General features: G+C 46.0%; 1 protein-coding gene across 2 annotated transcripts in view; it reads right to left on the bottom strand.

Moving 5' to 3' along the window:
* Window positions 1-21,084, bottom strand: part of PHF24 (PHD finger protein 24) — a 146,513-nt gene that overhangs the window by 31,100 nt on the left and 94,329 nt on the right. For both annotated transcript variants that reach the window (XM_056547404.1, XM_056547403.1), the window contains exon 3: window positions 18,914-19,099. In XM_056547404.1, the coding sequence (XP_056403379.1) occupies window positions 18,914-19,099 (186 nt within the window). The remainder of the gene's footprint in view (window positions 1-18,913; window positions 19,100-21,084) is intronic.

The raw sequence follows: 21,084 nt of genomic DNA, 5'->3' as shown, positions 1-21,084 counted from the left end.
ATCACATACTGGGACCAACAAGGAATGACAATCTGTAGTAAAGTCCTTGGGATGTCCTCCTCTACCAACTATGTTATAAATTCTACTCAGACATGACTCTGAAGGGTCCTTCATCTTAAAGGGGTACCACACCCCAGAAATCTTATCCCCTATCAAAAGGTTAGGGGATAAGATGTCCCAGCAGCAGGACCCCCGCGATTTCTGCAGCGCCACCCCGCCGTCATCACTACAGAGCAAACTGGCTCTGTGCGTGATATGGGGGGGTTCCGGGGACGGAGCATTGGGATGTCACGGCCCCGCCCCATGACATCACGCCCCACCCCCTCAATACAAGTCTATGGGAGGGAGCATGACGATCGCCATGCCTCCTCCCATTGACTTGTATTGAGTGGGCGGGAGGCGGAGCCGTGATGTCACGATGCTCTGTCCCCTGCCCATCATCACGCTCAGAGCCAGTGTGCTCTGTAGTGATGATTGCGGGGAGGCGCTGCAAAGATCGCGGGGGTCCCCAGCGGCCAGACTCTCGCAATCAGACATCTTGTCCCGTATCCTTTGGATAGGGGATAAGATGTCTGGGGCGCAGTAAACCTTTAAGCGAGTGCTTCTCCTGGGACCTAACAATGGTCCTAAGTACTTAGATACCACCACGGCATTTAGTAGAGTATCAGTTGCAAAGTTGTAAGTCTGGAGGAAACCAGGCCCTCCCCATCACCTGCCCAATGATCATGGTGGGGGCAGCATCATGTGTTGGGACAGAAGGACTGGTCAGGGTTAAGGGAAAGCTAAATGGAGCAGAGATGTTCATAATTAAAACCTGATCCAGAACACTCAGATTGGACTGATGGTGACCCTTCCAAAGCCTGAACCCAGTGGAACATCTTTGGAGAGACCTTGAAATGTCTTCCCCCTTTTTAAAGGCCTTTGCGAAAAGAAGCCTTATTCCTTTGGATGTTATTTGTCAGATTCCTGAAGTTCTCAGTTGACCTTTATAACCCACTATCTAAGTATTCCTACCCAATCCTTGTGGGGAGGGGGGGGGGGGGGGGTTGGAGCAACAAGTACTTGTCCTCATTTCCCATCCTCATATCCTGACCTCATATCCAGTTCTAATATCCCTTTCCTCATATCCCGTCCTCATATCCCAACCTAATATCCGGTCCTCATATCCTGACCTCATATCCCAACCTGATATCAGGTCCTCATATCCTGTCCTCATATACCTTTCCTCATATCCCATCCTCATTTCCCGACCTCATATCCCGTCCTCATATCCTGACCTCATATACCATCCTCATATCCCGACCTCATATCTGGTCCTCATATCCAGTCCTCATATCCCCATCTCATATCCCATCCTCATATCCTGTCCTTATATCCCGACCTCATATCCCGTTCTCATATCCTGACCTCATATCCTTTCCTCATATCCCGACCTCATATCCCGAAATCATATCCTGACCTCACATCCCACATTCATATCCTGACCTCATGTGTCATCCTTATATCCCATCCTCAGGTGGGGTTGAGTTGTGTTGAAGAGATTGTAGGCCAAAAATAGAAGGAGGTGTGGTTTTGTGAAAGTAGGCATGACTTGCAAGCCAGACCAATGCACAAAAAGGGTAGAAAATAAAAGAGGTGTGGCTTAAATGGTGGGTGTGGTTTAGCAGGATGGGGTGTGGCTTTGCGGGAGGGGTGTGGCCGGACTGACGCACTCACCGACATACAGAGAAGAGCTTGGAGTAAGATACTGGGAGTCCTATATATTTGCATGGGACTTAAGACATGACTTGCATAGGACCCCATCTTTCACGTAAGGGGGTAGGTAAGGGTTAATTTAACTATCATATATTTTTATTTGATATAAAAGTAACATGTGCACTAAGTTTCATCAAAACATCTCCAGCTACTTGGAAGTTATGCTGGAACATACATTTCCCATAGACTTGTATGGGACTTTAAACAAAAACCCTGACCCAAGCAAATGTGGGTGGGTTAGGGTTAATTTATCTATCCTATGTTTGTTGTTGACATATAGGTAATATGTGTGCCAAGTTTCATGTTAATATCTTCAGCCATTTGGAAGTGATGCTGGAACATCACACACACATTGGGGAACATTTATCATTAGGTGTCTATTGTAGACACAGATCTACCCCTTTACACTGATTGTCTAATTTACACTTATGCTCAAATTTTTCAAAAGTTCACACGTCCTTTGTTAAATATTGCGCAAATATAGAATCGCCCCCCCCCCGCACTCCTTCTATACCGCAAACTTCACAGACCTGTAGCATTTTCCCGCAGTACACTGCTCACATAGCTAGAAGTGCCAGAGCATCAGTGTTTAATTTTGTATGTAATTTTGTAATCAGTATGTAATTTTGCTGAACAATCTGTCCCCTTACCTCTATATCAGTGTTTACCAACGAGAATGCCTCCAAGTGTTGCAAAACTTGGCATGAAGGCACCCTGGTTGGTAAACACTGTGTACATTTACCAGAGTTGAGTGTGTAATCAGGTACATGTAGCAGAAATTAGTGTGCGGCATGTGTATGGAGCAGAGCTGAATGTGTGATTATGTGTAAGCATGACCACGCACACACTTAAATCTGCTACATACACACATTCACACACTCAGCTCTGCTGCATACACATGATCACACACTCAGCTCTGCTGCATGCACACAATCACTCACTCAGCACTGCTGCATACACATGATCACACACTCAGCTCTGCTACATACACATGATCACACACAGCTCTGCTGCTTACACACAACCACACACTCAGCTCTGCTGCATACACATTCAAACATTCAGCTCTACTGCACACACACATCACACACTCACCTCTGCTGAATACACATAATCATACACTCAGCTCTGTTGCATACAGACAATCACACACTCAGCTCTGCTGCATACACACAATCACACACTCAGCCCTGCTGCATACACACAATCACACACTCAGCTCTGCTGCCTACACACAATCACACACTCAGCTCTGCTGCATACACACAATCACACACTCAGCTCTGCTGCACATCACAATCATACACTGAGCTCTGCTGCCTACACACAATCACACACTCAGCTCTGCTGCATACACGCAATCACACACTCAGCTCTGCTGCCTACACACAATCACACACTCAGCTCTGCTGCATACACACAATCACACACTCAGCTCTGCTGCATACACACAATCAAACACTCATCTCTGCTGTATACACATGATCCCACATATACATAGACCTAAAAGCCATACCTCCTTCTCCCTCCCTACACATACACTGGTATTCTTAGCTGTACGGTCACCATGGTTACACTCTAAACAGGTGCAATCTCCAGCACTCATCAAGAACAGCAGGAGTTTGAATTTTACACAGTTCAAAGTTTGAACAGGAATAATTTCTACCTTCTCATGACCTCATAGCTGAGCTCCGCTGAGTTGCCGGGAAGTATTTCTGGATATTTTGAACAAGGTGATAAGATTTGATTGCCGTGTCTTATGGGTTTATACCGGGCATCACCGCGAACGGTGAGGTCCGGTATTAGCCAGGGGTCAAATCCTCTCCAAAGTGCTGGGACATTACAGCTATTAGGCGGGGTTACCAGCGCTTATGAATATTTATATCTAGCCGGCGGGCCCTTCTCAAAGTGCAAGTCAGCGCTGGAAGAGGGGGACCTTCGGGGGATCGGGGCTCAGACTGCAGGTAGGTATAGAAGTCCGAGACCCCGCATCGGTCTCCTGTTCACCCGCACTACAGTATAACCCGGTGTATAGGGTTATAGTGCGGGTGAACGGGTGACTGTTCTCCTTTGAGGAAATATTACAAGTGGTCCATAAACATTGCATTCTTTTTAAAAGGTATATGGAAAAGGTTTTAAGTATCCCAAAGATAATCTGACGGGTGGCAGAAGCATCTGCCACTTTGGTATGTGTGCTCAAAGTTTGATTGCTCCATGTTGCAAGAACAATACACAACATCTGAAAATGTTCCACCAAAAAAGACGCATTAAGTGACACTGCGCAAAATTATGCGTCAAAAAAATAAACATCAAAAAGGGGTAAAATCATTGATAAATGTCCCCCATTGAGTTTTACATATATGTATAGATTATAGGTTAGAATTTCCAATTATTCTACATTTGGGTTAACTATGCTAAGTTCTGCCAGGCATGAGAGTCCTCTGGTGGGGTCTACTACTTGCTAAGTCCCCATCGGTGCTGCTGGTAGGACGTAAGGGAATCGTCAATTTCTAAGGATAATTTGTTTTCCCTTAGTACTAACAGCAGCACACAAACATAACTCCCCTCTATTATTATTATCATTTTTTCTTCTTCTAGTAATAGAACACAGTGGACTAAGGTGGATCTCCCACTTTATGGGAGGGGGTGGGCTGATTTTTTTAAAATTGTTTCTACTTTGTAATTGGCTATTTGGTCATCAAATGACAAACCAGCAGCAACTGCGTTATGTCATCATGTCCATATGAAGAAAAATCTCTGAGGAATGTTTCGAGCACCGTGTAGGAAGTTTGACCTGGTACTAACAAGGTGTACCTAAAAAAGTGCTCAGAAAGTGTATATATCTTTATTTTGTCATGCAGATGTTTAAAAATATGTACAGGGATTAAAATGTGGCAGTGTTATACGCAAGGATAGGACCAATAGGACGGTATACATATTACATAGTATAAACACACACGGTTGAATAAGCAAAACAATTGTGCTAAACTAGAGCAGTGAAGCATCTTAATGGGGTATTCAGGCCAAAGCCCCCTTGTGACATCATGCCATGCCCCCTCCATTCATGTCTATGGGAGGGGCATGACAGCCGTCATTCCCCCTCCCATAGACATGTATAGAGGGGGCGTGACATCACATCTCCAGTCCTGGAAACAGGGGTTTCCCAACTGGAGCAGCAGTACATCATAGAATGCGGGTGCTGCACAAAGATCGCGGGGGGTCCCAGCGGCGGGACCAGACATCTTATCCCCTATGACTTTGGCCAGAATGCCCCTTTAATAAAGTGGCATTGTGCTAATGCAATATAAGACAAAAATGTAAACATCATAATATAGTCATTCCTGACAACAAGACCCAAAGATATATTTACCTTACCCACACACACACATATATATATATATATATATATATATATATATATATATATATATATATATATAGTAAGCAAGCAGCTAATAAAACCGTAAGCTTCTCGCCTCAGTGACATGAACTGTCCAGAGTAGGAGAAAATCCCCATAGCAAACCTCTCTTGCTCCGGACAGTTCCTGACATGGACAGAGGTGTCAGCAGAGAGCACTGTGGTCAGACTGGAATTACATTTTAAAAGAATAGAACTTCCTCTGGAGCATACAGCAGCTGATGAGTACTGGAAAGAGTAAGATTTTTTAATAGAAGTAATTTACAAATCTGTTTTACTTTCTGGCACCAGTTGATTTTAAAATAATTATTTTCCACCGAAGTACCCCTTTAAGTTTCTGTTAAGCTGCATGCTGCAAGTGGAACTGTTCCTCTGTATGTGAATTGTTACAATATATATATATATATATATATATATATATATATATATATATTTCAGAGTTTATATTCAATCCTATCGATGCTGTTGTATTTGCCCATTACCAGTCACATAGGAGCAGATGCAGCAGCGCCGCTCGGACCACTAAATCCCACTGATGTGACGGATCAAAATGATTAGGATCTTCACACTGTGTTCCAATGTCCTAAGCTCTTTCCAAATTAACTAAGCCCTAAGCCATCCCCACTCCAGCTGCTAAACCCAACAAACCACAAACACATGTAACTAACTTATGCTGTAAATCCCCTCCAAGCCAATGGAAGTATTAGGGTTGGGGGGGAGGGGATGCACGTCTCTCGGTGGATGACAGTACCACCCACCTCCAGTTCCTACGGAGAGTCTGATTGAGCGTGGGATGCTCAGATTAACTTTGGACCGGTGCCTGGCTGTGCGTCTACTCCGCCAACTCGCAGCATTGATTATTCCATTGCTTGTCAACTATAGCCTTTAAAGCAGAGATCTACAATCTAGACACAATAATGGGCCATTAATAATGAATCCAGTACATTGTCCTGGAGAGCATCCAGGGCTATTAAGATTTCCCATTACTTACATTGTAGTCCTCCATGGGGGGGACACGGCGAATGCAGCTGCAAAGCCATTAAAGATGTATGGATTCTGTCACATAGAAGATTCATACAACAAATAAGACTTTCTTGGAAATATTTAAAAAGAGAAAACATCAGCACTTGAGCTGGCTTTACTTTCCAATGAGCTGACTGCACCGCACATGGTCGACCACCCCCAACAAAAGTCAATATTGGCGTCCATTGCTTAAAGGGGTACTCTGCCTCTAAAGGATAGGGGATAAGATGTCTGATCTCGGGGCTTCTACCGCTGAGGACCCCTGCGATCTCCCTACTGCACCCGGCGTTCGTTTAGAGCGTCGAGTATAGCTCCGGAGGCTGGTGATGTTACGGCCATGCCCCGCTCGTGATGTCATGGTCACGCCCCCTCAATGCAAGTCTATGGGAGGGGGCGTGAGGGCCATCACGCCCCCTCCCATAGACTTGCATTGAGGTGGTGTGGCCGTGACGTCACGACCGCGGCATGACAGTGACGTTTCAAACTTCCGCCAGGCATCACCAGTCATCCGGCACAGAGCAACGTTCTCTCTGTGCACCGGATGTATGGGGTGCGGAAGCCGAGATTGGAGGGGTTCCCAGCGGCGACATCTTATCCCCTATCCTTTGCATAGGGGATAAGATGTCTAGGGGCAGAGTACCCCTTTAAAGAGAATGGCCCCCTTTTACCACCATCAGGTTTTATCGGTCTAACATTCTGCGTTGATTAATATTCTTAATATTTTATCTTTCTAACATCAGGACCTCTGTTTTTTTTATAGCGATTTCAAAATTTGTTAAAAGTAAAAAATGTGAAAAGTATTGGGTACATATGTTGTCACCCCACCCCAACAATGATCTGGTGCCACCAATTACCTTCGCAAATCGTAAATAGGGCTCACTTGTCTGCAAATTAATCTCAGTACAAATATACCTGCTCTGTGAATGCCTCAGAGCTTGTTAGAGAGCATTATTGAACAAACAGCAGCACGAAGACCAAGGAGCTCACCAAACAGGTCAGGGATAAAGTACAAAGCAGAGTTAGGGTGTAGAAAAAAAAATATCCCAAGCTTTGAGAATCTATAATCAGAAAATGGAAAGAATCTGGTAGAACAATTTAACAATTGTTGACCTTTTTCTACAAGCCATGTGGGAAGCACGGTAAAAATGTGGAACAAGGTGCTCTGGTCAGATGTGACTAAAAGGTAACTTTTTGACCTTGGTGCAAAATGCTATGTGTGGCAGAAACCCAACACCGCCCATCACCATGAGCACACCATCACACCCAGCCCTGCCCCTCACCCTGAGGAAACCACATCCAACACTGCCCATCACCTGAGCACTCCATCACACCCAACACTGCCCATCACCCTGAGCACACCATCACACCCAACACTGCCCATCATCCTGAGCACACCATCACACCCAACCCTGCCCATCACCCTGATCACACCATCACACCCAACACTGCCCATCACCCTGAGCACACCATCACACCCAACCCTGCCCATCACCCTGAGTACACCATCACACCCAACCCTGCCCATCACCCTGAGCACACCATCACACCCAACCCTGCCCATCACCCTGAGTACACCATCACACCCAACACTGACCATCACCCTGAGCTCACCATCACACCCAACACTACCCATCACCCTGAGCTCACCATCATATGCCAACACTGCCCATCACCCTGAGCACACCATCACACCTAAGACTGCCCATCACCCTGAGCTCACCATCATAACCCAACACTGCCCATCACCCTGAGCACACCATCACACCCAAGACTTCCCATCACCCTGAGCTCACATCACACCCAACACTGCCCATCATCCTGAGCACACCATCACACCTAACACTGCACATCACCCTGAGCTCATCATCACACCCAACACTACCCATCACCCTGAGCACACCATCACACCCAGCACTGCCCATCTCCCTGAGCACGCCATCACACCCAGCACTGCCCTTCACCCTGAGCACATCATCACACCTAACACTACCTATCAATCTGAGTACACCATCACACCCAACACTGCCCATCACCCTGAGCACACCATCACACCCAGCACTGCCCATCTCCCAGAGCACACCATCACACCCAGCACTGCCCATCACCCTGAGCTCACCATCATATCCCAACACTGCCCATCACCCTGAGCATACCATCACACACAACCTTGCCCATCACCCTGAACTCACGATCATAACCCAACACTGTCCATTACCCTGAGCACACCATCACACCCAAGACTGCCCATCACCCTGAGCTCACCATCACACCCAAGACTGCCCATCACCCTGAACTCACCATCATAACCCAACACTGCCCATCACCCTGAGCTCGCCATCACACCCAACACTGCCCATCATCCTGAGCACACCATCACACCTAACACTGCCCATCACCCTGAGCACACCATCACACACAACCTTGCCCATCACCCTGAACTCACGATCATAACCCAACACTGCTCATCACCCTGAGCTCACCATCACACCCAACCCTGCCCATCACCCTGAGCACACCATCACACCCAGCACTGCCCATTACCCTGAGCTCATCATCATAACCCAATACTGCCCATCACCCTGAGCCCACATCACACCCAACCCTGCCCTTCACCCTAAGCAAACCATCACACCCAACACTGCCCATCATCCTGAGCATACCATCCTAACCCAACACTGCCCATCACCCTGATCATACCATCCTAACCCAACACTGCCCATCACCATGAGCACACCATTATAACCCAACCCTGCCCATTACCCTGAGCTCACCATCATAACCCAATACTGCCCATCACCCTGAGCACACCATCACACCCAACACTGCCCATCACCCTGAGCACACCATCACACCCAACACTGCCCATCACCCTAAACACACCTTCATAACACAACACTGCCCATCACCCTGAGCACACCATCATAACCCAACACTGCCCATAACCTTGAGCACACCATCCCCACAGTAACACATGGTCATGGTAGCACCATGCGGTGGTGCTCTTCAGTAGGTACAGGGAAACTGGTCATAATTGATGGAAAGATGGATGGAGCAAAAAACAGGGTCATTCTTGAAGAAAATCTGATCCCATCTGCAAAAGACTTGAGCCTTGGACGGAGGTTCATCTTTTAGTAGGACAATGACCAAAAACATACAGCCAGAGCTACAATGGTATGGTTTTGATCAATGCATGATAATATCTTAAAATGACCCAGTCACAGCCCAGACCTGAATCCAATTGACAATCTATGGCAAGACTCAAAAATTGCTGTTCACAGATGGTCGCCATCCAATCTGACCAAGCTTCAGTCTTTTTCACAAGAAGAATGGAAAAGCATTTCATCTCTAGATGTGCAAAGCTGGTAGAGACATACCCCCAAAAGACTTACAGCTGTAATTGCAGCAAAAGTTGGTTCTACCAAGTATTGACTCGGTTGTGTTGATCACATAGTATAAGTCTATTCAAATCTATTTGGATTCCAAAATGGGTAAAAAGTCCAAGGGGGTGAATAAATCAACGAGGCACTGTAAATATGAATGGAGAAGAGATAACACTGTCTACCTTATGATAAACACTATGGTCCCCTATATCAGGGTGTATGGTTTTGCAGGTTGCCAGCATAGGAACTTGATCTGCATGAGCTACTTTGTTCTATGAGGATATTATGAGTTTCTAATTAACTGGAATGTGGAGGACCAGCAGCCGTATTTTAACAAGCAGTATCATATGAATGCCCCTCTGAAGACCTCAGCTGTTGGGACTTTGCAGCACAGGTTTTCTATAGATATAGATTTTGTGACATTGCGGTTGACAGATGGCAGCTAGAGACAGAACGCCATGGATCATCACCCCCGACACACACAGATGTGCTGCTCTTCAATAGTATGTCAGTCACCAATGATGACGTCTTTGAGGTTAACCCTTCTTGACCATACTCCATAAAAATGATAACATACTGCTCCTCTTCTCACAAGGTAAGAGGCAAAATGAACATGGATCATAAGGTTTAACCCTACTGAATCTCCACTCCCTGGTTCATCTCTACACAGATTTATCTCCCCAATAGGGAAATGGATAGGGCTCTCTGGCTTTCCGACTCCCCTCTTGATAGGTCATGCCACATCTCAGGGTGTTCTACTGCAGTGTCCTGGTTCCCATCTGTAAGCTGCTGAAGGATATAGGTTGCAGTGCAGCTGTAGACTCCTGCCAGTTTATTCCTGCCTGGGTATGTGAGTTAATCGTGAGTAACATGCTGTATTGCTGTGGTGACCCAGTACAGAACCACGTGTTCTCCTGTACTCCCGCCCATCTGGTGTGTCCGTCTTGGGCTCACTATGCTCAGAACTCAGTAAGAACTCAGTAATAATACAAAGCTATGCAATGGTTAATGTATTGGTATTTTCGATGCACTTGTTATTTTAATCTTGTTGTTTGGAGAGTATGCAAAGGTGAACCAGGTGACTTATTCGGTCAATGGGATCTCCCTAAATTGCTCCCATATATAGTGGGGTCAGAGTTCAGTTCAGTAGAGTTGCTGAGGTACAGTTGAGAGAAGTGTGGAGACTGTCTGTGAGGTGATCCTGAAGGAGGCCTGAGGCCTAGTGCAGCAACCACACATCCACTACCATTTAACCAAAGTACCCAGGTGAAAGTCAAAGCCTTGCGGTAAGCACTACAGTCCGGGGATCAATTTAAGTCAGTCAAGCTAGTAAAGTCCAAGAAACAAAAGTCTAGCGTGGGCTGCATACAAGTCAAGTCAGTCATATACAGCACAATCAGCTATAAGTCCCAGCAAGCCGATAAGCTTCCCAAAGTTCACCCTGCATCTCCTGCATACTACTCTGAGCTGTAATGCATTGTACCATCTTTCCAACCTCAGTAAATCCAGTTATCCGTAACCTTGCGTCAGAGTAATTATTTACCTGTGCCTGGCACAGGAGAAGCTGGTCTACCTCGGTTGGTGTATAGGTCAACCACGCCCTGGCACCACAAAAAGGTTAATTCACACAATACCCTCACCCGACACCACATTGCTTTGACACTCCCTTATGTCAGCATGCTTTTAACTGTGGGAGCAAGCTCAGGATGTACTGTGTCTTTAAAGGGGTACTTTGGTGCTCCAGCATTCTGAACATTTTGTTCAGAAAGCTCGGAGCCGGAGGCCATGATCGTGATGCCCCCTCGACCACTGCCCCCTCAACCACTGTGTTTGTTTAGAACGCCAGGTGCTGCGGGAGATAACAGGGGCCCACAGAGGGACCTCCATGATTAGACACCAATTCCAGAGGATAGGGGATAACTACTACTCCCATCCCCCTAGTGTAGAACTCCATTATACACTGCTCGAAAAAATAAAGGGAACACTAAGATAACACACCCTGGATCTGTGTAAATGGTCTAATCGTATGAAATACTTTCGTCTTTACATAGTTGAATGTGCTGACAACAAAATCACACAAAAATTATCAATAAAAATATAATTTATCAACCCATGGAGGTCTGGATATGGAGTCACACTCAAAATCAAAGTGGAGAACCACCCTACAGGCTGATACAACTTTACGGTGTAATGTCCTTAAAACAAGTCACAATGAGGCTCAGTAGTGTGTGTGGCCTTCACGTGCCTGTATGACCTCCCTACAATGCCTGGGCATGCTCCTGATGAGGTGGTGGATGGTCTCCTGAGGGATGTCCTCCCAGACCTGGACTAAAGCATCTGCCAACTCCTGGACAGTCTGTGGTGCAACGTGGTGTTGGTGGATGGAGTGAGACATGATGTCCCAGATGTGCTCGATCGGATTCAGGTCTGGGGAACCGGCGGGCCAGTCCATAGCATCAATGCCTTCCTCTTACAGGAACTGCTGACACACTGCAGCCACATGAGGTCTAGCATTGTCTTGCATTAGGAGGAACCCAGGGCCAACCGCACCAGCACATGGTCTCACAAGGGGTCTGAGGATCTCATCTCTGTACCTAATGGCAGTCAGGCTACCTCTGGCAAGCACATGGAGGGCTGTGCGGCCCCCCCAAAGAAATGCCACCCCACAGCATTACTGACCCACCGCCAAACCGGTCATGCTGGAGGATGTTGCAGGCAGTAGAATGTTTTCCACAGCATCTTCAGACTCTGTCACATCTGTCACATGTGCTCAGTGTGAACCTGCTTTCATCTGTGAAGAGCACAGGATGCCAGTGGCAAATTTGCCAATTTTGGTGTTCTCTGGCAAATGGCAAATGTCCTGCACGCTGTTGGGCTGTAAGCACAACCCCCACCTGTGGATACCACCCTCATGGAGTCTGTTTCTGACCGTTTGAGTGGATACATGCACATTTGTGGCCTGCTGGAGGTCATTTTGCATGGCTCTGGCAGTGCTCCTCCTGCTCCTCCTTGCACAAAGGCAGAGGTAGCGGTCCTGCTGCTGGGTTGTTGCCCTCCTACAGCCTCCTCCACATCTCCTGATGTACTGGCCTGTCTCCTGGTAGCACCTCCATGCTCCGGACACTACGCTGACAGACACAGCAAACCTTCTTGCCACAGCTCGCGTTGATGTACCATCCTGGATGAGCTGCACTACCTGAGCCACTTGTGTGGGTTGTAGACTCCATTTCATGCTACCACTAGAGTGATAGCACCGCCAGCATTCAAAAGTGACCAAAACATCAGCCAGGAAGCATAGGAAGCGAGAAGTGGTCTGTGGTCACCACCGGCAGAACCACTCCTTTATTGGGGGTGTCTTTATAATTGCCTATAATTTCCACCTGTTGTCTGTTCCATTTGCACAATAGCATGTGAAATTGATTGTCAATCAGTGTTGCTTCCTGAGTGGACAGTGTGATTTCACAGAAGTGTCATTGACTTGGAGTTACATTGTGGTGTTTAAGTGTTCACTTATTTTTTTGAGCAGTGTCGCATGCACTAATTCGCTTTCAAAGTTACTTGAATTAATGATTTTTTTTCTCTCACTTCATGTGCAACACTGGAAAACATTGAGTATGTTTTATATTAATAAAGGATAATTATAATCATCATCATAATCCTTATCATCATCTTCAACTTCCTCTTCCTCATCATCATCATGTCTACTCGGAAAATGCAGATGTGAATTTAGCTCTTTGTTATGCAGACTGCAATCACTGTAAAAGGGGAAGCGGGTAAGAGGAGAAACTCGCTAACCATCTACATTATACCCCCCCCCCCCCACACTTATAAGGGGGTGGCTCCAACCCCTTAAAGGTTAAGGTCCAAGCCCCAATTCAGGACCTGTATCAGCGCCACTGATGTCTGATGTCTCTAGTCCTCTGGACTAGAGGCCTGCATTGGGATTGGGATCCCGCGGGAACTGCGGGACCAAACCGAAAACGTGCGGGCGTCGGTGGTCAGCAGGCTGCTGTGGGCGGGTGGGCGCGGGCAGTCAGGCACTATGCCTGTGGGTCCCACAATATCACACATCAGCCTCAATATAACTCGAAATGAGACAGTGACTGACTGTCTGACACTCACAGTGCCCCTCCCAGTACTGTCTCCTCCCCATGCCACCGCTCCCCCCGCCATTTTGTAGGGTCTTCTACAGACCCTAGAGTGCAATGCTCTGCAGTCTGCACATACCCTATGAGATTATACCCTATGGGGGAGAGTTATCAAAACCTGTCGAGAGGAAGGAAAAGTTGCTGAGTTGCCCATAGCAACCAATCAGATCGCTTCTTTCATTTTTAACAAGGCCTCTGAAAGATGAAAGAAGCGATCTGATTGGTTGCTATGGGCAACTCAGCAACTTTTCCTCTGGACAGGTTTTGATTAATCTCCCCCTATGGGAGTACTGCTATGAATGAGGAGTATGTGCAGAGCATTGCACCCTAGTGTCTGTACATTCCTATGTTAGCGGGAGTTGGAGGGATTGGATAAACATTTTAGCGGGATCGGGCGGGATTGGACACAAATGTTGCGGGAGCAAACACCCTACGGAAGTGGGCGGGATTGGTAAAAAAAAAAATCGGGAGTGAGCGGGACCACGGCCTCATGTTGATGGTTCTGCTGCACGCAGGCAGTTTGTAGAAATCACTACTAGAACAATGGCGGCATTTCATATACGGACCCTTAGGGTATGTTCACATGGCGGAATTTCCGCACGGACATTCTGCAGCAGAGTCCCACTGATTTTAATAGGATTCTGCTGCACTGTGAACACAGTGTAATTTCTGCAGCATGTTTCTGCCACAAAAATCCCAATTCTTTCTGCGGTTTCTATGAGACAATGCATTTCCTAGCAGCACTAGCATCCACCGGAGCCGGGCGGACATTGGAGACATTTTTAGCCATGTGATCCCGAGCTTATAGCTCTCAGTACTGTCTTCATCTCACAGCTCTTTACAACATGACACTGACAGTACCCAAAACAACCAAGATTTATGAGGACCACATGTGGTGTGCCAAGGGGGTGCGATGTGAGGTGTATGGGGCAGATGTTGTAGCCTAGGGGCAGATGGTATTCACCCCTAAATGTTTGTGACGCCAATGTGTGTGTTTGCCTATATAACCACCCGAAGGTAGCTCCGCTAGTCCTAGTTAGGCAGGGCAAATAAGAGTCCAAGGCCAGCTCAGGGTTAACGGTAGCTTTACTGAGGTAGACAGATGGTACAGTCTTTACACCTAGGCCAGGATCCCAGAGAGGTGACCAGTTACACAGGGAACCTCACAGCTTGCTAGGACTTACAGTGACTTTGACAGACTTTGGCACAGCCACGCTTTACTTGACTGAAGATAGTGACGACAGACAGAGATGACTTGACTTACTGACATGTGGTTTTAATTTAGGCTTGAGTCCTCCAGATGTGCTGGACACTGGCTCTAAGATGTCTGGACTGGACTGGACCTCAGCAGAGAATGAATCGCAAGAGCAAAAGAGGCAGATTGCAGCTCCTCTCTTCCTTATAAAGGGGAGCTGAACAAGGAGCCCATTGGCTAGCTACAGGTCACCTGGTTAGCTGGTGCTCTCTGGGTAACAAAACATGTGACTTGAACATGTGACAAAAGTATCATGTGATTAACTCAAAGGTCCTTTATACATAATATATATATTACTATGGGGGAGACGCTGCAGGAGAGCCCCTAGAACACAGGGGGACTCAACCTGACAGGGCCTAAGTACTGTAGGGGACTATATCCCATACTGGGACATCACACACACTTGTTCCTTAATTGTCCGAATTAGAGATAAGCAAGTCTTCCGAGTTTCATTTCGACTGTCTAGATTTGTTTCGGATTCAGATCGGGGAGTGTCACAATTGTGAAGTATGTAGAGGAAAAAGGACATTTGTCAATGTTGGGAGTCCCCGCTCTTGTGCAATACACTGTGTGGCTGGGCCAGGTGCTTAGCTCCAGTTTAGAGAATGTAGTGAGTTGGAGCTGAGATGCCTACAGCATTGCCGCTAACCTCTGAGCCCCTCAGTGATCATGAACACTCCCAGCATGACCGTACAGTATTTTAACTAATCCAATTTTTTGTGAAATTTTTACAGAATCCAAATTTATTCACTGCTCCTGGTCCCAGGTGCTCTCCTCTTTCAGGTGCTAGGGGTTAACACGTCAACTGCTGCTCAACCAATCAACCAATCACTGGCTACAGCTTTGCCCCCCCCCCCCCCCACTCAGTGATTGGCTGAGTGTTAATGGTACATATTGAGCCCCAGTGCTATAAAGAGGAATGTGGCTGAGAATAGGGCTGGGCCCAAAATGTCAATGGGACCTTGCTGTTGCCAGTCAGTGGCAATTGATGCATTTACCCCCAGCAACCAGAAAATGAGAGCATCAGAGATGCTTTTTTGTCATTTGGTCCTGAGACCGGCTGCAATCATATGGTATAGCAGGGTAAAGCACACAGCAACGCACTTCACTTCAGGGCTGGACTTCCAACTTAAAGGAGTACTCCGCTGCTCAACGTTTGGAAGAAAACGTGCTGGAGCCGGCATCGGGAGCTCGTGATGTCATAGCCCCGCCCCCTCAATGCAAGTTTGTGGGAGGGGGCGTGATAGCCATCACATCCTCTCCCATAGACTTGTATTGAGGGGGCGGGGGGTGACGTCATGAGGGGGCATGGTGCTCTCTCCAGCGTTCGGAACAGTTTGTTCCAAATGCTAAGCAGCAGAGTACCCCTTTAACTGATATCAGAATACAGACACAGACAATAATGGGCTATGATTGAAGCCTGTCTCCCGCTTTCAGTTAGATCAGGCAGCCGTTGAGGAGTGAAACGCATGGCGGGACGCTTCCCCCGACAATAACTCTTACAGCGGGCCTCAGAAATGACACCTGCCAATACACACCGACTAACTTTAGCTCCCTGACCAGGTCCGCTGCAAGGATTTTTGCCACCCTAGGCAAAAGCTAATTTTGCCATTTTGCCTCCCCCTTGACTCCACCCATTGGACCACACTTTGACACGCCCAACCTTACATCTGGTGTGACACACTGTAACAAGCCCCCTCCTCGTGTAATCTTCTTACTACTGGGGTGACACACTGAAACAAACTTCCTCCTTATGCTGCTGGCTGAGGGAGTGGTTCAGATGTTGGTTGTTTAACTTTCTTGTGGCAGGCAGAGCGGCGCCCCCCATCAAGAGGGCGCCCTAGGCGGCTGCCTATTTTGCCTATAGGTACAGAGCCCTGGACAGACAACCCTGTCACAATATTACCAAATTACCAGCGCTCGGACGTCTGAGTGCTGGGACCCCCCCCCCCCGTGATCACTGGGACGGGACCCCGCACTCAGTGAGAGGCGCGCTTCAGCCAGCACGCACTCAAATATCTATGGGAGCTCCCCGCGTACAGCACTGGGGAATCATCGGCGCTCCCATAGGAATGAATGGAGGGCGTGGCGTCTTCCAGTAGACTTGACGTGCTCCTCAGTGAGAGTGCAGGGGTCCCACCAGCCACTTATCCCCTATCCTGGGGATAGGGTATACCTTTTTTTTCACCGCAATTCTCCTTTAATGAATGTTTTTGCTGAGGCCTCAGTTCCTTGGCTCGGTGACCTGCAGAGGAGTTTTCTTTCACCGTCTTTCTGCACATTACCCTCCGCTGCCCTAGATGAGCGGCTCTTCCCCGGGAGGAATCCCAGCTGATTCTCTCTCTATCGGTCTATTCTCTCTTATCTTATCAGACGCTTTGGGGAATATAAAAATAGGCAGAGAACATACGGTATCTTTTTATAAGACTTGAAAGCGGAGGCCTGGATCTCGGCATCTCATGTAGGTGATCAATGGGGGCCTTTGTAGTTAATCCTCTTTTATTGGCTGTTTGTGATGGAAATAACAATTGTTGCTTTCATACATTACACTTTAGTGATCATTTTTTCTCCTTTTTTCCCCCTGCGGTTACTTTGACTGAGAAATCCAACATCCATCATAATGATTAAACTAGTTTTAACTTTAAAGATGGCTTTACGTGTAATGTCTATATATAACACTGAATAATAGTCACCGACAGGGAGGGATGAAGTCACAATTCATGTTGGTTCTTCTTAGCAACCGGCAATCCCTGCTGGTTCGGTATCTATGATCACTCATTTACATTTTCACAGGTTTGTAGTTTACAGTAGGAATTGTAAATCTGATGTTTAAATAAGAATGCATTCACATACATCCGTCGAGTTCATATGATTTTATCCTAAATTGATTGAGAACTGTATATCTAGACATATCCATTGACTTCTATTCACAAATCATACAGGATCCTATATCGAGACACATCCAATGACTTCTATACAAAAATCATATAGATTCTATATTATATTATATATAGATTCTATATCATATAGATTCTATATTATAGAATCATATATCGAGACATATCCATTGACTTCTCTGCACAAATCGAATAGAATTGTATATCTAGATGTATCCATTGACTTCTATTCACAAATCGTATTGAATTTTACATCTAGACGTGTCCATTGACTTCTACTCACAAATCATATAGAAGTGTATAACTAGATGTATCCATTGACCTCTATTCATAAATCACATAGAATTGTATATCTAGTCGTATTCATTGACTTCTATTCATAAATCACACAGAATTGTATATCTAGTCGTATCCATTGACTTCTATTCATAAATCACATAGAATTGTATATCTAGTCGTATCCATTGACCTCTATTCATAAATCACCTAGAATTGTATATCTAGTCGCATCCATTGACTTCTATTCATAAATCACATAGAATTTTATATCTAGTCGTATCCATTGACTTCTAGTCATAAATCACATAGAATTGTATATCTAGTTGTATCCATTGACTTCTATACATAAATCATATAGAATTGTATATCTAGATGTATCCATTGAATTCTATTTACCAATCATTTAGAATCGTATAACAAGACATATCCAATTTACATTCACAAATTGTATCCAACACTTTCACCCGTTTTGGTCAATTCACGTTTTCATTTTTTTGTCGGATGGAAAATAGTGGTTGACCACGTTTTATCACAGCATCTATAGGGTTAATGCCCGACATCAGCCTGATCGGTAATGTCCAGCATTAGCTGTGGGTCCCAGAAGTGCACTCAGTGCTGGATGAACATAAAAATGTATTTTAAACTTTGTTACACTGGAGTCACAGAGAAGGCCACCAGCTGCCACAGCAACCCATTGGCGCCCTGAGATTTCATCAGAACCCTAGCAGGCACCCAACAGTGAAATATGGTTCACTTACACAGTAATAACAGCTCCAGCCTGTTTCTGTATGAGCCATTTCTGTCACCTCCAGTGCATTGTCATCGTGCAGGTATCCCATACGGTGAAGGCAGCCATCATGGAAAACACGGAAACAAATTCTGCATGGGTAGAGGCTCTCCGCTGTCCAGACCTCGCAGATCTCACACATCTCATCATTGGTGATCTGCAGAGATTAAACAATAGATTACACCCAATAACATACATCTTTACTATCACGGGGATGAATGCCATGAAGCCATGCCTAGGGATTCTGAGGTTCATCTATAAGGAGGGAGGCGCCGGAATCATGTTAGCTCCATCTCTTGGAAATTTCTCCTGCTCACCACAGGATCATTTCTTGGGTACAAGTCAAGTAAAAAAACAATGGTCACTAGGGTGGACAATCTTTCCACCCAAAATTACCAGAGTGTACTTTAAGCACCATGTTTTCCCATTACAATTGTTAGTTCTTTAAAGGTGTACTCCGCCCCTAGCTTTAAAGGGGTACTCCGCCCCTAGACATCTTATCCCCTATCCAAAGGATAGGGGATAAGATGTCAGATCGTTGGGGTCCCGCTGCTGGGGAGCCCCGGGATCGCTGCTGCGTCACCGCGTTATCACTCTGCTACATACAGCCCAGAGCAGTTCAGTGTGAGACGAGCTATGATTGGCTAAGGCTGCACACATCCGCCTTCAGCACTCCAAACTGCATTTCCTGATTTTGGACTTCTGCCAGGCCAGCAGGAGTCCAAAGTCTGTGCAAAAGATGGGGGGGGGGGGGGGGGGGGGGAGGAGGGAATGTGCTCTGGACAAGTAGGGAGACACCTAGTGGCAGCTTTTTTAAACACAAATAAAACATAGAAAACTATAAAAATTTAAGCAAAGTACATTAGAAAAATGTTTTATTTACCATAAGGAGTGCAATAGCAACAATTAATTTTAATGAGAGTGTCCATTTAAGAGTTTGATGTTGTGTAGAGTAGAGGTCCCCAACCCACTCTACAAGGATTCACCAACAGTCCAGGTTAAAACATTAGGTTAAAACAATAGTCTTTATTGGATTCCATGAAATCCATGTAAACGAAGGACAACACAGTGTTGTGCAAATTTTTACCGCGAATATCGGCACTTCGCGATTTTGTGAATATTTAGAATATAGTGATATATATTTGTAGTGACGAATATTAATTTTATTTTGTTTTTTTATGTGAATTTATGCCAACGTTTATGTGAATATTTATGCAAATATTGGCACTTCCAGACTGGACACTGATCCCTACCTTTTTTTAAGTGAAAGATATAATTGTGCATGCACACTTTGCGAATTTCATTACAAATTTTCTCATGAAAAAAAAAACAGAACAAACATAGCGATTATGCAAAATTCACCAATATAGAATGAATATTTGTCCAAATATTTGCAAAATATCGCGAATTCGAATATGGCCTATGCTGCTCATCACTACGACACACCACCATGCTGCACAAACATCAGACTAGACGGACATGTTTCGAGCATGTGTACGCCCTTGATTAACAGACTAGATGGACATCTTTTGAGCGTGTGCACACCCTTGATCACCAGACTACACGGACATGTTTTGAGCGTGTGCACACCCTTGATCACCTTACTAGACGGACATGTTTTGAGCGTGTGCACGCCCTTGATCACCAGACTACACGGACTTGTTTTGGGCATGTGTATGCCCTTGATCACCAGACTAGATGGACATCTTTTGAGCGTGTGCATGCCCTTGATCACCAGACTAGGCGGACATGTTTTGAGCATGTGCACGCCCTTGATTACCAGACTAGGCGGACATGTTTTGAGCATGTGCACGCCCTTGATCACCAGACTAAGTGGACATGTTTTGAGCGTGTGCAAGCCCTTGATTACCAGACTAGATGGACATGTTTTGAGCGTGTGTACGCCCTTGATCACCAGACTAGACGGACATGTTTTGAGCGTGTGCACGCCCTTGATCACCTTCATGTACATTGATTTTATGGAATCCTAATAATACTAGTGTTTTAGCAACGCTGGATCAAGTCAAAAATTAGGAAGACAGATCATTTCTGTCGTCCTTATTTTTCCTGTTCTATTCCAATGGAGTAACTTAAAAATCAGGACTGTCGCTGGGCCATGAGGACTAGGTTGGGCACCTCTGC

This window comes from Hyla sarda, chromosome 1 (assembly GCF_029499605.1).
Source record: "Hyla sarda isolate aHylSar1 chromosome 1, aHylSar1.hap1, whole genome shotgun sequence".
Classification (NCBI taxonomy): domain Eukaryota; kingdom Metazoa; phylum Chordata; class Amphibia; order Anura; family Hylidae; genus Hyla; species Hyla sarda.
This window is presented reverse-complemented; position numbering and strand designations above follow the sequence as displayed.